Source organism: Netta rufina, assembly GCF_964035555.1.
Source record: "Netta rufina genome assembly, chromosome: 21".
NCBI lineage: Eukaryota > Metazoa > Chordata > Aves > Anseriformes > Anatidae > Netta > Netta rufina.
Genome location: NC_140145.1, coordinates 1,263,290 through 1,282,699, shown reverse-complemented (window position 1 = coordinate 1,282,699; position 19,410 = coordinate 1,263,290). Strand labels below are relative to the sequence as shown.

Below are 19,410 nucleotides of genomic sequence, written 5' to 3'. Positions count from 1 at the left end.
TGAATGTATAATATTGAATTGTATGTGCCTGGGCTTGTCAGATTATATATATTCAGCAAAGAGAAACAGGCACCTCCCAGATGTTGAGTCATTCCAACTTTCTTAGATATATACCTTTGGAAGACAACTCTTATCTTTCTGATGAGCCTATTTCTGTATCAATGGTGTAGAGAGCACAGATGACTAGTTTTGAAAACTGGTAGACTGTAGCAGTAATGCAATTAATCCCACCTAAATGTCTAAGACATTTCCTGTTTTCCTTTATGGAAGAGACCTTGGATGTCATCCTCATTCTCATCAGTCTTTTGGTTTGTAAAGGATCACAGCTTGCACAGCTGTTGCATTCAGGTCCATCATGACATGTTCATTGATCTGACAAGAAGAGGCACAGTTGCTTTCCATAATTTCCTGCACAGCTTTGGTACTGTTACTCATAAAACTGAGTCATCTCACTTCCCTTAAGCATAACATTGTGAACTGACATGATAAGGTCACACTGAAAAGGTGGTCTTCAGGGTTCTTCCCTGGTATTTTGCATGTAGCCTGTGCTTGAGAAGAATGGAAGAAGCTGGAGTGTCAGTCTCATCCCCTGTGGCACAGCTGAGTTGCTAACACTGTTTATCAATGTCTATTGCTATCTTGAGTACATAGAGAGGTATATGTTTTCCTTCAATTTCCAACAGATCTTTGGAGAAATTACTATGGTTGTTCAAGCGTGGAAAAGATCTGCTGCTGATCATACTGTATTTGTATTTGTTTGGGAACTCTCCTGAGCTGGCATGTGCTGTTAGAACATAGGAAATCATGCAGGGCAAATGGGTATACATCAAGCTATAAGCATGAAGCTATTTTCATGTTCTCAGATTTTGTTTATGTTTAGGTTCTAACTCCCAGATGCATTTGGCAAGGTATGCCTCCGCTGAGACCATGGCTGAACTTAGGCATATCTATCTGTGCCTATGTTAGTATATTGAACTTCGCAGGTAAAAGAGCCTGGGTGTCTTGATCCGCTCTAGAATTAGACTGCTAGTTAGCACTCTGCCTGGAAAGTACTGTGCTAAGTTTTGCAGTTGGCATGGGCAAGGGACCATTCCCAACAGGCAGTTTGGATGTGGTTATTTTGACTTGGAAGAGTAAGAAATTTTAATGTTATTAACAGAGTCTGTTCCAGAGAACAGATCTGGATGCATTAAATTTACTGGTAGAGCTGTAGCCTTTGTGTCTTCAGCAAAGATTATAATTGATATGTATTTCTCTACTGAAACATTGTAAGCACTTAAAATAATACTGTCTCAAAAGGAGGGAGATGTATATAAGAACTGCCATTTTATCACAATGGTTTCTAGTTTGCTTAATGGAGTGACTCATGATTTCCATAGGTCATTTTTGTAATTTCTTCACTTGTATTATTTGTCTGTGAACTGTTTTTCTATTCTTGGAAAAAATTGGAACATGATCTGCTGAGGAGATTATGTAATCATTTGTGTGTGTGTGTGACCTGTGATTGAAAGACTTGAGATAAATGCTTGTATTGGATCCTTTGTAACATCGCTAGGAAGCCTGTTCCAGTGTTTGACCACCCTCACAGTAAAGAAATTTTTCCTCATGTCCAGTCAGATCCTCCACCGGTACAGCTTTATGCTGTTCCTGCTCATCCCGTCATTGGTGAGCAGGGAGAAGAGACTGGTGTCTCCTTCTCCACTTCCCCTCCTTAGAAAGCTGTGGAGAGCAGTGAGGCCACCTTTTAGCCTTCTTTCCTCCAAGCTGGGCAGGCCAGGTGTCCTCAGACTCTCCTCATTGGAGTTGTTGTTATGGAGTGTTGGTATGGAGGAGGTGGTATTGTGGAGTGATTGATTTCAGGCCTCAGAACTCCACTGATGTATAAACTGTAGACCAAATTTTCACTGTTGGTACTGTATTCAGTTTTGGGCCCCTCACTACAAGAAGGACATTGAGGCCCTGGACCGTGTCCAGAGAAGGGCTACGAAGCTGGTGAAGGGCCTGGAACACAGGTCCTGTGAGGAGCGGCTGAGGGAGCTGGGGTTGTTTAGTCTGGAGAGGAGGAGGCTCAGGGTGGAGCCTCCTCAGGATGGTATTGCTCTCTACAGCTACCTGAAAGGAAGGTGTGGGGAGCTGGCAGTCAGCCTCTTCTCAGAGGTAAATAGTGATAGGACTAGAGGGAATGGCCTCAAGTTGTGCCTGGGAAGGTTTAGGTTGGAAATTAGGACACATTTCTTCTCAGAAAGAGTGGTCAGGCATTGGAATGTGTTGCCCAGGGAAGTGGTGGAGTCACTGTCCCTGGGGGGTGTTCAAAGAAAGGTTGGACCTGGTGCTTAGGGACATGGTTTGGTGGGTGACATTGGTAGTAGGGTGATGGTTAGACCAGCTGATCTTGGAGATAATAATGATTCACTATTCTTAGTGATTCTATGATTCTATAAAACTTAGAAGCTTTTTTTTTTTATTTTCCAACAGCTAGATGTTAGATCATTCCTTGTTTTTCCACAGTGCTAACAACTAGGTTGATTCTTTAAGTTTTGCTAATATCATATTCGTATCATAAATTCCTGGAGTCAATGCCATTAGTATTACTGATAGCTGACTTCAGAATGATTTTAGTGAGGTTAATGTTGTCATCCCTCCAGCTACATTTCACTTATTTTTATATAATTCATTTAATTTTGCCAATGGTGAGAAAACAGGATTTAGCGAATGCCTCAATAGCTCTCTGCTTTGGAGCAGAGAATATAGATCTCTGCTTTGGAGATGAGAATGTTAGCCTTAATCAGATCAAATGACCATATAGCTCATCATTTCCTTTGACAGTAATTCCCTGAAGCTGCAGTGTTGGAGCATTTTGGAAAAGCATCATTCTGTGTTTGCTCTACTCTTTTACTCTTCCTTAGGCATTAATCAACTATAACATGAGTTGTCGAATTTAATAGCCCTCGATGGATTTGACTTCCATGAACTTGTCTTTTTTTCCCAACCAATGTAGACTCGTTGTATATCTGTAACAAGGAGTTCATAACTTAATTGCATTTTGTGCAAGGCACCTTTTCTTGTCTCTTTTAACCCAATTAAATATTAATTGAATCTCTATTAGTTTGTTTTCTTTGTGTGCGTGTGTGTAAATGTGTCTCTACGGATATCCCCTTCACTGCACCATTTGTGATTCTAATAACTTTTAGTGATTTTCCTTGGTTGCATTTTCTCAAGATCAGAGATTTCTCTAGAATTTTCTAGATTTCTCTGCCTGGCTTGGCTGTTTGTTGAGGAGTGCTCTGTAAATCACCCATGTTGCCTTCCTTGTAACTTTCCAGTTCTGTTATTTTCTTAGAGAGTTGTAAAATCAAAAATTATACACAGTGGTCAAAGTGTGGGTGAATCATGGGTTTATGCAGTGGAATAATAATGTTTCTATTTCTTTCTCCATTCCCTCTTATAATAGTTTTTAACAACCTGCCATTTTTGATTTTTGGGGTCTTTCTGACAGCTCCTGAGTGTCAAGCTGCTGTTAATTTTTATTTTACCAAAGTACAGAGCTTTATCTGGTGGGTGGTAGCTTTGGGAGATTCATAGGGCTTTTTGCATGCCTCCATAGCTGGCTGCTTGTTTCTGCCATGAAAAACCTGGTGCAATTAGCAAGCATCACCTCGCTATTCCCTCACCCTATTTTTAAAGTAGTTTATTGAAATGATGAACTGCATGAGTTCTAGTGCAGGTCCTCCCTCGCTTCATTCACCTGTGAAAAGTGACTGCTTATTCCTATATTCTGTGTCCTGTCTTTAAAACAGATTGTGTTTTTAAATGTGCAGCCTTCCCTCTCACGCTGTTGTTGCTTAGGTTTTGTAAGAGTTTTTGATGATGAATTTGCTAAAAGCTTTCTTGAAACCAAACTATCATATCAAGAAGATCACCATTATCCATGTTCAATTACCTACTGCAGGTCTTTCAAGACAGCAGTGAAGGGTGATGACTTCCTTTTAAATAAATGAAAAGCATTCTTGTTGACTCAGCCTCCATAATATGTTATCCGGTATCAACTAATTCTCCATTATATTTCCTTCTATTTTTTCTTGTTCAACTGTTAGGATTTATAATTTGTATTTCCTTGTAATGTTTTTGTTAATATGTGTCTAAATAATTTTCTTTAAGTATTGATTTCTTTTCTTGAGTTCTTTGCAACCTGTCTGGATATCCAAATATATTTTCAGTATGTTTGAAATATGATCATTTGACTCCTGTGCAGGAACATTCATCATGCAGAGTGTTTAGTCTTTTCCTTGTTCTGTGAGATATGCTGTTAATTGCTCTCTGCTTGTCCTCAGTGTTTTGTTGCTGTCCCACTGACGGCAATTCCATTCTTGTACATTGGCGCTCATATTCTACATACTGTGTACTCTAGACTTTGAGAAATTTTTATTTTCCATCCAGAGCCTGTATGGACAGAATTGCCTCTTTTGTGACAGAAACTAAATCTATTCTGAGTCTGATCCATCTTGTTTGCTGAAAAGGACTATATCTCTTTCTTAATTTATTCAGTAATTATTCCTTTATTCCCTAAGATACTGTTCATGCCTGTCTCCTTAGTATTTGAATGAGAGACATGCTCACTGTCAACTGTTTCATAGCAGCCAGTAACAAAATGTGCTTTAGCTGCTAATTTCTTCTGGGTATGGCTAGATTAACTAAGTCTTAGACAACAGGGTTTGGAAATGTATTCACTCCAGTTTTATACTACTTTTAATATAAGCATGTGAGTGAAGCAGATACGTTTGTTGAATGAATTAATTCAATTTGAAGACATGAGGTGCAGTAAATGAATCAACATTTTTACCTTTGATAACACTCCCTGTCAGTAAATGCTTTCTTGAATGTTTTTTAAAAGTTATTTGGATAAATGGTGAATCTCCCTCTTTGACCATGGGTGATGATGTTGCTTATCTCAAATTGACCTCTGTCTTATGGTAGAATTGCTTCTGAATTGACTCATTGTTTATCTCCTATGATACTGCACAAATGCCATTGTTCTTGCTGTTAGATCAAGTCACTGTTGTAGCCTGTGAGCCCCCCCCCCCAAAAAAAAATCTTTTCAGTACAAACCATCGAGTTTATATGACTTCCTCTAATTCAAAAACATTCAGAATGTCATCAATCTCTTGTCCTCTAGACAGTTATTTTTGTTCTCCTCACTTTGATTTACAAACATAAAAATATGTTTGATTAATGAGTTGCTTTTGCTCTAAGTTCTACTAGTTGTGAAAAGAGTATTGTCATTTATCTTGTAGCATATTGTAGAAAATAATCTGCAATTAATAATTTACACTTACCTAGTACTTCACAAGCACTTCTGCCCTTCACATCCTTCCTTTTCTTTCATTAGAAAATAATGTTTTTATAATTTGTGTTTGCTTTTTGTTAGGGTCACTTTAACAGGCTACAAGAAACCTCTCATTTGTCATTGCTCTCTTGCTTCACTTTTACAAGTCTTTTAAAAGCTTTTTTGGTGTTTTTCTTGGGTTTGTAAACATCCTTTGGAGTTTCCAGTGAGTGAGATATTACCAAACCAAGGTATCATTTAGGTTTTTAACAGTATCCAGATCTGTAATCCAGATCCTGATCTCTTTCTCTCCTGAAAGAGGTCCAGATTTCATCATGAAGTTGCTCAGAATTCGCTTCTGGAATTACAAATCATACACAGATCTCATGCTTGCTTAGAAGGATGTCCACTAGCTCTTTCTTTGTTGTTTAGCTCCCATGTTTGTTTCTTTGAATCAAAGAAAAAATCTGCAATATCATATTTAAAAGTGCAATAAGAATAGATTAAAAAAAAAAACACATTTGGTTATCGTAGCAACTATCTCATGTGAAATCCCATGTAAATGTCAAATGTTGCAAATAAATTTGATCTGTTTGCCACCTCAAATTATGCTTTTTAGTCCCTGTTATGATCATTGGACTAAACATGATAACATCAAGCACTTAGTTTTCTCAGAATGATGGGAAATCTTAGAGCTTATCCATGATGCAAATGATGCCTTTACTTTAAAATTAAGTATCTCTGCATGTCACCAAAAATTATACCTGCAGAACGTTGCCTCATATATAAAGTTGCTTTTTAGAGTAAAATTGCTCTTTAATGTCAATGTGTATGTATGAATATCTAGAGTTTTCTTGTGTGAATTCCCTATGTTATATTGTGATGGAAAAAGTCAAGCAGCTAAATGAAAGAGGTGATATGGGTATGCAAAAGATTGTGACAGACATATTCATATATGTTAACATATATTCATATACATACATATGTATAAAAAGTTATAATATTTGTATATGTTATAATATATTACAACAAATATATCTTCATATGAAGAAATCAGTCTTAAAGTTGTTCAGGAGTTAATAATACATTTCTGGAATTTAGTTAGTTTGCTATGTGATTATTGAAACGTTTAACCAAAGTAAGCAATAGAACTCTGCATGCCAAACACAAATTCTGGAAGTCTGATAGCTGTTTGATTTCTTGTAGCTGCACTGCAGTGTTGCTCACCAACTACCCACATAGATCCTCTGACTGGCTATGCTAGTCCTACAGCTTCGACGTACACCCACTGCAGCTTTTTCCAGGTGAGTGCAGCATACTGAAAATCAGGTGAAAGCTGAAAACTGTATGGATGGACTGTAGGTTTATGGATTCTGGAGCAGATTACATAAATTTGAAAACTTATCTACTTGAGAAAGTAAAAGTAAAATTTTAGTTTACTATTTCAAAGAACCACTCCATATTTAAAGAGGTAGTTTTGTAATTCTAGATAGGTTTCAGGGTAGCAGTGTGGTGGATGTGGATGTCCTGATCAGTGGAGTGATTTCTTCTGTATGAGATGTGTGCTCAGCTTCACCAGAATTTGTTTGAGTTAACAAGTCTATGTATATATATATTTTTAAGAATATCCTTGCCGTGACAAAATCCAATTTTTAATATACTACAGTAACACTGGGAAAGAACTCATTTTTAAAAAAGTTATTTATTTATTTATTTTATTTGTATTTTTTATTTTCTGTCATCCAAACTTTCTGCAGTCCTTAGGCTCATTTGATGAATGAGGAAAAACTAAGATGCCTTTTTGGAATTGACCCCACCACAGAGATATCCTATTAAAAATAACTACTGTAAATGCTTTATATAACTCTGGTGAAAACACACCTTTTTTGGAGGGCCTGTCTTTTCAAATATCAAAAGGCTTGAAGTAAAAATGCAAGGGCTTCCTTTTGTGTTACAGCATAATACATGTACTTTTTTTTCCTCACAGAGGACAAGCAAAGCAAGTTATGCTTATGTGTGTTGAAAATAGGTTGACCTACCCAAGCTTGATTATCCAGTTTCCTGTCTTGCAAATATCAACCTTTGTCTTTTATTCATGATTTCTTTTAATATAGGCTTATCCAGGATGGCCAGGTTACAGCCAGAATAACGTGTTGTTTTAAGCATATAAATAACCAATCATGATTGGTACTCTTGTATTTATTTTGCACACAGTGTATCTTTGTTCTCTCACTTTCATTATGAGATTGTGGAAGCTTTTCTTTTTTCTCTTCTCTTCTCTCTTTTTTTTTCTTTTTTCTTTTTCTTCCAAGGCATGACCTGAGAATAAGTCTGAGTGATCAAATAAAACAAATAAATTCTCATCTCAGGACACTGAGATCAGTGTTTGGGATAGCAGATCATTTCAAGAGAGACATCGTGGCTGTTACTAGGGCTAGACTGAAAGATGATACAAAATATACTGTCCAAAGGGTGCAGTGAAAATTAGTTGTTTGAGGGAGAAAGTCCACAGACAGTGCGTGGAGTCAAAAGAGGTTTAGGCTACTTAGTAGTGTCTTCCACCAGTTGCAGGAATTCAGTGCAATGCTGCTGAAGGATGGCTTGCAGAGCATTTTAGGCTGTTTGATCGTGCTGTGGCCTATTACCACTGGCAAAATTTATACAAAGCTGCTAAAGTTAGCCAAGAAATGATTGGACCAGTCCAGGAGACAGTGAACACACTGGCAGTCAGCAAGTTGATTATCAGTCTTGTTTCCTTTGGATCAAGACAGTGCTTTGTTGTCCAGATGGAAAAATGGGAACTGTTGACCAAGAAAGCCTAAGCCTTGTGCTAATCCTTACAGAAGAACATCACTTTGCATTCAGGAGACATTAAGACAGGTTTGGTTCAGTGTTACTAGAAGATGGGCTGTAGAGTACCCATCTGAGCTTGGTGACCTGACTGGAACGTGGGTAGAGAAGGCCAGTAGGTAAATGCCTGTCTGCCCACAGCTCGCACTCCAGAAGAAGCTCCAGAGAGTCAGCACATGAAGAGGTGAGGGGTTATATCTGGCTATATGGCTGCTTAGGGTATGCATCTCGTCAAGTTTCTGAAATCAACAGCTTCAGGGATTTGTGTTATACTCTGTACATTCCTGCTAACAAAATTGGGAATCATGTACAGCTTTGTATTCTTTTTCATTTGGTTTCTCTGTAGGAATAAGTTGTGGATCAATGTGATGAATCTCATTGCTTGGATGGGAGTGAGAGTCTTGTAAGAGGAAACTCCAGCTATCTCCTGCAACAGTTGTTCTGATAGTTTACAACTAATAGTGCAGTACTTCCCTACTATTTTATCATGGCTGTGAACTGAGGCTACATATTGGTTTTTAGTGTTCTGTATATATGTGTGTATATACACACATTTATTTTAAACTAGCAACCCTAATATTTGATTGTTGCTATTAGCATTTTTATTAAGCTGTCGGTATTTTCCTGTAAAACAGAAGCAAGTCCTACACTTGCAATAAATATTGTTCTACAACTGAAGCAATAAATATGTGAGAACAAAGAAAAAAAGAAACTTCCACTTTTATTTGTAACAAGAATATTAACCAACCATGTTAATTCGAAAGGAGATTGAATCCCAACTACTTCTGAGTGATTGCGCAAGGACTCAAGACAGTCACTGAGGAGTTGCAGTTGCATTTTACTTCCTCTGTACGCTACATTAATCTTATAATAAGTGAAATACCTATCTTCCCTTTCACCCCTTTTGCTGAATCAGCCCATTTTGCTTCTTGAACTGAAATGACCAGCAACCTTTTAGTCTTTTGAGTGCTGACTTCCCAATCTTTGTCACTTTCCTCTGTTTCATTGCTGCCTCCCTCTGTATTGTCTGTCAAAACATGTTTAGGTAAACTAGAAGGATTTGCACTGTGTCTTTGTGTGTGGGCATTTTCTTCTATTGGAATTGCATACTAGATCCTATGGTGCACCCAAAAAGATGGTATGTGTTTTTAGATGGTCTCATCCCTAAGCAGTTGATTTGTTAACACAGATCTTTCTTAAAATCCTGGCTACTTAAGACAGTGAATAAATAAACCATGCAACAAAAGAGAAACACCTTGTGTTAATACTTTTTAAAAGTACAACTGGAAAAAATTAAACAAAGGTGACTAAATTCAAACCCATATCTTAAAAATGTTAAGGTGACTTGCCTTTAATGAGAAGATTTTTCTTAGCCTAAATATCTCAAATTTAAGGCTTTATCTTTTTTTCTTTTTTTTTCCCAGAAGGGTATGGTTGTTTGCAGACTGGCACATCTGCGAGTCCACTACAGGACTTGTCTTCATATACCCTGAGTAAGGGATCAAGATATTGTCTCATCTCTTTGTGGTACTTCCTTCAGGGACTTATGGTGTTCATGCTGCTGAGAAACCAGATGCTTCAATGGCATTTGATCTGATACGGTTTTCCTGGTCCTGTGGCTTCCTATTCTCTATATTAATCTATTGAAATAGCTTTTTTAATAGCCATTATCTCAGCTAGAAGGTCTGAGGAAAATCAACACTAAGGTCTAACCTTCCTACCAGATCTCTTCCAAAGTGAGACTGTATTTTAAATATACCTGAGTTTCTGTTCAGCATCATTATATTACATTTTTTGTCAGAAGAAATTACCCTACTAATGTCCTTTAAATCTGAATGATCTCCAGAAGAAATAGCAGTGTAGGTATTGGCTGTTAAAATGGGATTTATCATTTCCTTTGAGTAGGACCTGCTGCTTTTGGAAGATTCTTCATTGCCTTCTTTATGTTTTGAAGGTCCTTTGATTAATTCTACTTAAAATAAATAAATAAATAAATAAAATCAACAATTGGATTGGTGTTTCTGAACTGAAGATCCGTAGGGCTTCTGTACAGATTTACATAGACTTCAAGTTTTTGTGGGACTCTGTTATGTGTGAGTGTCCTGATTGGAGGCTGTGACAGACAGGGCGATTCTATGGTATTTGTTTTCATAGGTATCTGAACTCCCTTTCATTTGGGACTGGAGCATCCTTGGAAATCATTCACTGTGTGAATGTGTATATGGACAATCACTAGAAGAGGAAAAAGATGTTATTGGTAAGTAACTGTGAGTTCCTCAATTTGTGTTGTCCATATGCACGTTTACAGCATGTGCACCTTTTTCCTAAAAATTTAGTTTACATTGTTTTTTATACATAACAGCAGTGCTTGAGTTTTAGAAGAACTGAAGGTGGATACATGTGCTCTGTCCTTTCTATCACATATGTCACGTGTAAAGGGGATGGTTCTAATGTAACCTAACAGATCTACTCAGAGTAGAAGTCTCTGGTTTGAATGCTTGGGTGTATGTTGTTTATTTGCAATGAAAAGGGTATGCAGACAGAGCATCTGAAAGAGTACCCAGCTACTGTTATGTAACATTCCTTTCTCTCCAGGACACACAGTGAACAGAAGAAAGTAAGCTTGCTACGGGTAAGGTGGTTACTGAAAAATAAACAAAGTGGTAACCTTTTGTAATTAAACCTGATTTAACTGAAAATAACATTGAAATAACTTGAAAGCTTGTCTATATGAACACTATGTCGATTGCTCAGGTTCATTTACAGGACCTTACAGAACCAATGCGCATCCTGTTATAGTACCTTTTTTTAATATAGAAGTTCACTCTATTTTGTTTATCCCAGAGTCCTCCAATGCAGTCACCTTATGCAGTTGAATTTCTACCCTCTAACTGGCCATGTAATACATCTGATGAAAACAAGAAGACAGAGGTAAATCTTGAAGCCGTGTTTCAGATTGTTGATGAAATGCATTCAACACCTAAAGCTGAAATGGTGAAAGTGGAAGCTGTGGAGAACCCGTGTTCAAGCCCTCGATCCAACAGAAGTCAACCACTGCTAGTTGATACTGAGAACAGTGATCCACCTTCTCCAAATGAGGAGAGTCAACTTGAACCTCTTACTCCTGTAGCTTCAGACATTACGTCGTTTGTGATGGGAGCAGATCAAGAAATGACTTGTCCTCTGTCACAGCCTACTGAATTTCTTTACACTCTCCGTACCTCTTCATCAGTAGAAAGTGGTGCAGCTCAAATACTGCAAGAACCTGTGACCATGCAGGAAGCACGTGCAAAACTGGGAGAACAACAAGATCACTTCCCAACTCCATCCTCAGTAATATTTGTTCAAGAAGGACAGCAGTTCAGTCCACAGAAGGTAAGGGGTAAAGAGAGATAAAGCAGCATATTTTTGAGATAATTATATTCAATATTAATGCTGGTCTGGTAACTTTTTAATATTCTTGCACTCTTAGAACTAAAGAGTTCCTTAATTAGGATTTTAATGGACAACGAAGAATTTGTTTGATAGAACAACATTGTGGGTTTTTTTTGTTGTTGTTTCTAAAAAGATAATGGAAAAGTATCCCTTGTTAATAAGCATGTTAGTCCGTGATGGCCAAGTTAGGCTGCTCATTTGCATGGGAAAAATACACATGGTATTTTATATGTATACATGGTGATGAAGTGGAAGCTTTTTTAGGCTATGACATACTTTCTTTACTCTTTAAATAAGAGTATTTTGAAAATTGCCACTGAAAGTAAAGATTTTTGTTTAAAATTTAGATAAATGGTTAGACTGTTTCCAAGAAACAATTACTAAATGTGTTTTCTGTGGAAAGCATAATTTATTTGCATGTGAATGGTATTTAGCATTTAGATTTTAATTGTACTGTGGTTCACCTGCACCCAGTCTTCCCTGTGATAATTTTACACTAAACTGTAAAATTATCACTGACAGGCATTCTAGATGTTTGCTGTGTTAAGGCAGCAAATGCATGCCTATTTTGTCATTGTTGTTTTGAAAACAAACTAAAAGCAAGAAATTTACTGCATCTGTTTCTGTGGCATGAGACCTAGCTCACATGTAGGCACTCCGTATTTCATTTTGTGTACATGACAAGACTACTGTACTGTTGTGTTATCAGTGTCTTGATGCCTTCCCTAAGTTTCTACCTCTGAAATCCTCAGCTGGTAGAAACTTGCCATTATTGTTCTCAATATTATAAAAATTAGTTATCTTCCTCTTGGGTATATATTTAGAGAAAGAAGTGTATGTTTTGATCAGGTTTCTGCAGAGACTGAGCCAGTTACAAGGCTGTTCTGCTCAGCCCTGCAGAGAGAGAGAAGAGCCCTTCTTTGTGCTAGTGTACACAGAGTTGGCCATGCTCCTTAGTGAGTGTCCACTCATTATCTTAACTGCTGACCACAGTTTAAATGTTTTCAGTTTTGGAAACTTTGGAACTGCATTTTTAGAAGTATATTTTTCCTTTGCTGAACACCTTGGAAATTTGTGATCCAGACTTTCTTCTTTAGAACATTAATTGTGAGCCACAGAGTTGTGTGGAGGGGGGAAAGTGCTTTGGTTTTGAGGCCCCGTTATGTGTGTAATGGGTGAGAATCACGATGCTGGTCCTGGTCTGGTTCCCTGGAATTTAACTGGCTAAATAACTGGGGGATATTTTGTGTTGAAGAGGAATTTGTGGACTATTAGGCCTCTGGTTTGACAGATTCTGTCTTTTTCTCAAAAGTATTCTTTCTCTTACTAGTTTCCCCATCCTCAAAAGGGGCAAGGTTGCCTCTTGTCCAGCAGTATTTCCAGGGCCCGGGATCATGGCAGGTGCAGAAGTCTCCAGGGAAGGTTTCTATGCTTGTACTTCCATCAGGCTCCTACATAATTTGTTGTCTTCTTTATTCCTGAATCTGGAAGCCTTCCAAGGCTTTCAGTAGCTCAGTGCCATTTAATTCAAGGCAAGCTTATGGTAAAATACTGCCCATGTAGAGAAGACTGTTTTATTCCTCTGTGTAGCAGCAGAGGAGGAACAAATTCCTCCAGTGTTAATATAAGAACATCAAAACAGCTCTGCTGGGTCAGATCAAAGGTCCGACTTGCACAGTGTCAAGTCACAAGGCAATAGCTGTAATTTGATGCCTAGGGAAGAGAAAGAAGAAGGCATGCAAATAGAACAGGGCATTCCTCCTTATACTTTCCAAATATTTTCAACTCGAGGATTAGGGTTGATACAGCATACTAAATCTTAGATTTCTCTTCCATTGACTGAAGTCAGCCCTTGAAACCATGTAAACTGTAGCATGTGGTATCCTTTGACCAAAGAGATTCTTTGCTCACAATCTATTGCACAAAAAACTTCCTTCTGTTTGTTTTGAGCTTGGCTGTTACAAGCTTCACGTGGTGCTTCCTAGGAAAACTATGGACTTCTATAGTGACACGAAGGTGTTCACTATTTTGTTCTCTATTTCTTCCACGATGTTTCTTATCACTTAATTGGTTTTGTGACAGCTAGCAAGCCTCAAATGGTCCTCTTCAAAGAACTAACAATTTGGTAGAAACCTGCTTTATTCTGCTTCGAGCTTAAAAGATAACAAATTAAAGAGCAGTTCTTTGCATAAAAAAAGTCTAAGCATGTTCACAGTTCACATTCAGCATTGTCATCTTAGCCTCAGTGAATTCCTGTCCTTGTTTTGATTTGGGCCATAAATGGGCATATTTTAATCCACTCTTACTCATAATAAATATATATATTTATTATTTTCTTCTTAAAGTGGAAATGCAAAACTTCTGTAATACCAGTTCAAGGGGAATTTTCCTCCTATTTTGTTCACTCTCCTTAGCTGTATACCTGTCTGAAGGTTGAAGCTCTTGCTTACTTTGTTGGTTAATCCAGCAAACCCCATTCATGTGAGATTGAGCTGCTAATTTTAGTAATTTAGCTTCTCATCATGGTTCCAGCTGGGTACAGGAGTCATGTAACCAGTGAGACATAGCAGGTTTTTTGTGAATGGTTTGGCATTTTTTCAATAAAATGAAAAGGCAAAACTTTCACATCTGTCCGCTTTGGTAGTTTGTTTGATTCTCTGCCAAACAGCATTCAGGACAAAGCTGCACAAGTACTAGGCTTGAGTGAAGAGTCTTTCCACAGATGTGGTAAATCCATAATCAGAAGCATGTTCACTTAAATAAATAAATAAATAAATAAATAAATAAATAGAGCTTTGGAACCAGATTTGTGTGTGTTAGGTTGATGCTATTAGAATTAAAATCTTATTATTGCCTATTTTATATAAGATTACTAAAAGAGTTGGTGGGTGAGATCTTATAAGCACAGTAGTAAAAAGGAATCTGGAAGGAACAGTGCACAGTATCCCTCCCTGCTCTTCAGTTCCATACCTACAACAGTGAGGTTGCTGGTGGACACAGCATTGCAAGTAGAGATTTACCAGTCAGGGAAATTAAATTCCCAATTTACTGATCATGTTTATCCTCATGCAGCCCAACATGCTGTAAGCCTTACTGGGTACTACAGCATCCCCAGGTCCTTCGCAGCAAAACTGCTATTCTGTCAGAGGTTCTGGACTCCTTTTAGCAAGTAGTAATAATTTCTTGATAATGGTTATCTCAATAAATTTTAGTATGTTTTTTTTTTATTTCTTATTAATGTAGTTTGATTTCTAAACCCGCTGATAAGAGCTTGCTTTTCAGATTGTACTGTATCTATTGATTTCCTTTTTTTTTTTTTTAATAATAAATTTGTAGAATTGTTTCTAGGGAGCATGCAAATTAGGATGCTTGCTTAAGAAAGATAACCTTTCACTAGGTTAAGGCTGCATACTCATATTTCTAGAATTAAAGTTATTATGTAAAAGTCACCAGGAATGGAAAGGTTTAAATCATCATGTGACGAAAAGTCTCATCACACCATTGCTGATGTTCCAAAATGTGCAACCTGTATCTACTCTGACCTGTTCTCTTTCCCTATTTGTAAGAGTTAGTCTTGAGAAATCAGGATTCTAGCTAGTGAAGGTAATGAACTATTGACCTCCTTCCTTCTCTTTGCTTTTACACTTGGGAAGGAGCTGTGGTTCTGATGTTGGACAAAAAAGTATATCTATCCAAATGGTTTTCATATTAGCTAATCCTACTAATGTAATGCATATAGACAACAGATTTTAAAGAACAAATGTTACAGTAAAGTGACTGAGTGACTAGCAAGTCCAGGAGGCTTGCTGGGAGAAACTATCTCTCCCACTAGTTTTCAGCTTCTGTAGTTGCATGGGCCTTTTTGAAAATTATAATAAAGCTTTGACATAGAATGTATATGCATTTCTATTAATATGCATACACACTGCCTTTTATATATTTAATACTGAGCAATACAGACTCAAGGGGGAGATAGAGATTTCTGGAATTATTGATACCTTACTACCAAATGCAATGACATTTTGCCCTCTACAAACTCACACATACCAGTTTTCAAAAGCTTTCTTTTTCTTTTATGGAAGAAAATATTGCAGACTCTGAACAATCATTCATCTTTAAGATGTTGGTCGATAGGATATTTGCAGAAGAGATTAATACTCTAGAACAGGTGACAGTGAGAACATCTTTCTGTCTAAAGGTAAAGTCCAAGTGCTTAATTTTGGGCCTTTACTTCCTTACTGGGACAGAAACATAACTTGTTTGTTTGTTTGTTTCCCTTTTTAACCTACAGATTTTGCCATATCATTAGAGAACTATTCAAGTTCAGTGAATGGTTGCTTGCAAAATACACATGGAGCAGCAGCAGAGGGCTCCAAAAAGCAAGCAACAACATTATACTGTAATGTCTTAACAATTTGATGGGGTGGGGTGAGATTTCCAACCAGAAATGCGCTGCTTACATGTGTGGTTTTGCATTACCCATCTCTGTCAAGTTGTCTGAAGTAAATCTGTCATACAGGTGTCAGAAGCAATGAGTGTACCTGGATTTTTTCTGCTTTACTTCTCATACCTACTATGATGACTGAGGGCAAAGCTGAGACCATGAGTACATGTACTCTTACTCTGTATATACTGATTTTCTGATTTCATGTTTTGCTTAATATTACATTTTGTAAGAGCTTGAGTTTCAACTTGGCAACCTTAACAAGTGTTTTTAACTGACAGTTACATAATCCATATAGACACTGTTCAACAATTGTTAGATGTCTTTTTGGAGTAGAGAAAAATACTTAATATTTTGTTCCTTGCAGTGATTACAAGAAAATATTGAGTGGTCTTTTTTGTTTGTTTGTTTAGTACTCACCTGAAAGCAAAACAAAAGCTAAATGTCAATCCGATACATCAGAGACAGCGGTGTCTTTGGAAGAGATGGGATTGCTGACTTCAGGAACTGGGCCTGTGAACAAATCTGCAGTTTCATCTGCACAGCCTAGGAGCAGAGAGAGAAGAAACACTACACAGAAGAGCAAGTCCCCTGGTAAGAAGAGACCCTAATTTATATATATATATATATATTTTTTTTTAGAGATTACAAAAACAGCTGCTCTAAAACTAACCATTGCAGAAAGGGGAAATCGGAACAGGTTAGTTCTTGTCTGCAGTGTATTTCATTGTACCTTCAGTCAAGATACTACACTTGTACAACCTCTTAGTGTATTTGCTGGTATACTTCTTGAGTTATGCTTGCATTATCTACTCATATGTGGAAATGGGTATAAATTATATGAGTAAATAAAATCTGATGTTCTGGGGGTTGTGTAAGAAACCTGGATGTTGTAATATTGAGATATTACCGTAGATGTGCTGGAGAGTAACAGTGTCATGAAAGAAGGATAAAGTAATAAAGTGACTATTGGAGTAGCAGGAAAAACAAACAAACAAAAATCTCACCAAACTTATGAAGTAAGTATAGAAATCCAAACTTTTTGCACCTGATCACTAAAAATTTGGTACCAGATTGCTGATGTGTATGCTGAAATACATGAGAAAAACAAGTAGTAGACCATCTGAGGCCAAACAGTTCATGAAATCTACTAACTAATGGAAAACCTAAATGTGTCTGAGGACATAAGAGTACTTTAGATCCATTCTAGAGGAAAAATTGGTGTGACATGCAAATCTTGTAAGAAACTATTTCCCTCACAGCTGATCATCGAAGAACTGATTGTATAGTTTGAAGAGCTGTTGCACACTTCAAAGGGTAGTTTCTAGGTACCACTTAATGAAGCTAGTTAATAATTCAGCTCATATGCCCATCAGTTTCAAATGTTTAAGTGAGGAATAAAGTCCTTTTATTAGAAAGTTGGGTTTTTTTTGCATTTTTTTTTAAGGGTCATCTTGAAAGAATACGGGCTTTTGTTTAAAAATGTGGAATTGAAAGCTCTCATTCAGTTACTTCCTGATGCCATAGGCAATTAGTACACTTCTCAGGTTTTGTATCTACAGTTTTTTGTATCTTTACTTAATTTTTGTTATTAAGTAAATTTTACTCAACAGTAACAAATTTACTTAACAGTCATAAAGTTACAGGAATGTTCTGGAAAGCATTTCTGTTATACAGAAATGAAACACTGCTTTGCTAATTAGCAATAATTAGCGTAGTTATTCTTTGGGAAACATGATAGTCATCCAGGTCTTCATTTCCACTGCTGTACCTTTTAGAGGTGACATACATGTAAAGGATAGAGAGAACACACCTGAACCAAATACAATCAGGGTCAAGTTGACCCAAAATAAATTTGTCACATGATACAAGCCTTGAAGCTGCATAGTCCACCTCCTACTTTTTAAATGTAAGGCTGGAGAATATACATTTAATTATAAGCAGACATCTGTTGCTCTGACTACATGTTTGTTTGTCAATACCTCCTTTCCTCTATGCATCTCTGGACACAACTTCTTCCCTAACTTTTCAGATCTAAAAAGGTACATGACAACAAATTCTAGATATTTCTTCACAATGTATCGTCTGAGTGCAATTGAGTCCTGTCCTTTTTCCTCTTTTCCTTTGGGCACCCATTTGTGTGTTTCCTGAGCCTACACTTTGATGTATGTTCTGGTATAGAAAAGACTTTTGTTCCATCTATTTCATTAGGCTTAGGACACGATTCACTTGTCTTTGTTATGCAGTGTCTTTGTTGGTGACACCAAGTTCTAGATATCACACAGTGAGAGCCCACATAATGGAGTACAAAATGCCACTGCAATGAGGATGGAAGGAAGAGTCACTCCTGTGACTGGGAGCAACTCTGGGCCAAAACCAAGGTCACAAATCAAACTGTCCCTTTTGAAGAAGTCATTGCTTTCCTTTGAAGAATTGGACCAGATTTCTTTGCCTTTTACAGTCATTCTGAGTGAGAGACAGTTGTTGTCTCACTAAAACACAATTCTCAGAATTTCCTTCCGTAGATGCCAGCTCATCTTTGCATCACCATAGATAAATGAAATAGGTATCTGCTTTCTAGTGTACTTAACCAGCTTTCTCATTTGAATTCTAATTTAACAGTTTTAAAACCATCCTGTCAAACAGGGTCAAGATGAAGGGTCTCCCTAGTCCAGTGTCCTGTCTCAAAAACAAACAAACAAACAAAAAAAAAAACTGGCATTTTGGTACTATTAAGTACAAGCCACAGTGAACTTTTCTTCCATCAAATTTTCTAGTCACTTTTTGAAGTCTTGCAAACTTCTACCATTATGTGCAAATTAATATAGTTAACACAGGTTAATTACACAATGGGTGAAGAACCCTCTTCTTCTTTTGTTTGAAAACTTTTGTTTTCACTATGTTTGCTTTCATTATATCCTTACTCCTCAAGTGCTAATTGTCTTTGCACCTCACAGTCTGACAGAGGGACCCCATCTCCTTTGTTAACAACAGGAGATATTCTTGTGAGTCCTCCCTCAGAGAATCAGAAGCTGCAACAGAACATCCTTCTGAAAGAGTCTGAATGGGCTGTTTCACCTGTTCCTTTCCTAGTCGTTTTTTTGAGAGATGGTGGGTATGGCAGTCTAGTTTCTGGCATGTTTGTTTATCACATTGAGCTGAGGGATATCTCACACCTTTGAGAGACTGCTGTTTTCAGCCCCAAGCTCTTTCAGCTCCAGGATCTTTCTTAGGATGTAGTTTTGAAAGTGCTGATGATTAATCTTTTTATCAACTACTTTCTAGTTCATCTCATCTATAATTTTTTTTTCAGAATAAATTTGTCAGCAGCATCCATACCTGCAACAGGTGTCCTTTT

General features: G+C 37.3%; 1 protein-coding gene across 1 annotated transcript in view; it reads left to right on the top strand.

The window, feature by feature from the left end:
* Positions 1 to 19,410, top strand: part of HSF5 (heat shock transcription factor 5) — a gene marked incomplete at both ends in the record, with an annotated part of 30,960 nt that overhangs the window by 6,560 nt on the left and 4,990 nt on the right. The window contains 2 exons of the mRNA XM_084299922.1: positions 6,530 to 6,627; positions 11,018 to 11,555. Of these exons, the coding sequence (XP_084156048.1) occupies positions 6,530 to 6,627; positions 11,018 to 11,555 (636 nt within the window). The remainder of the gene's footprint in view (positions 1 to 6,529; positions 6,628 to 11,017; positions 11,556 to 19,410) is intronic.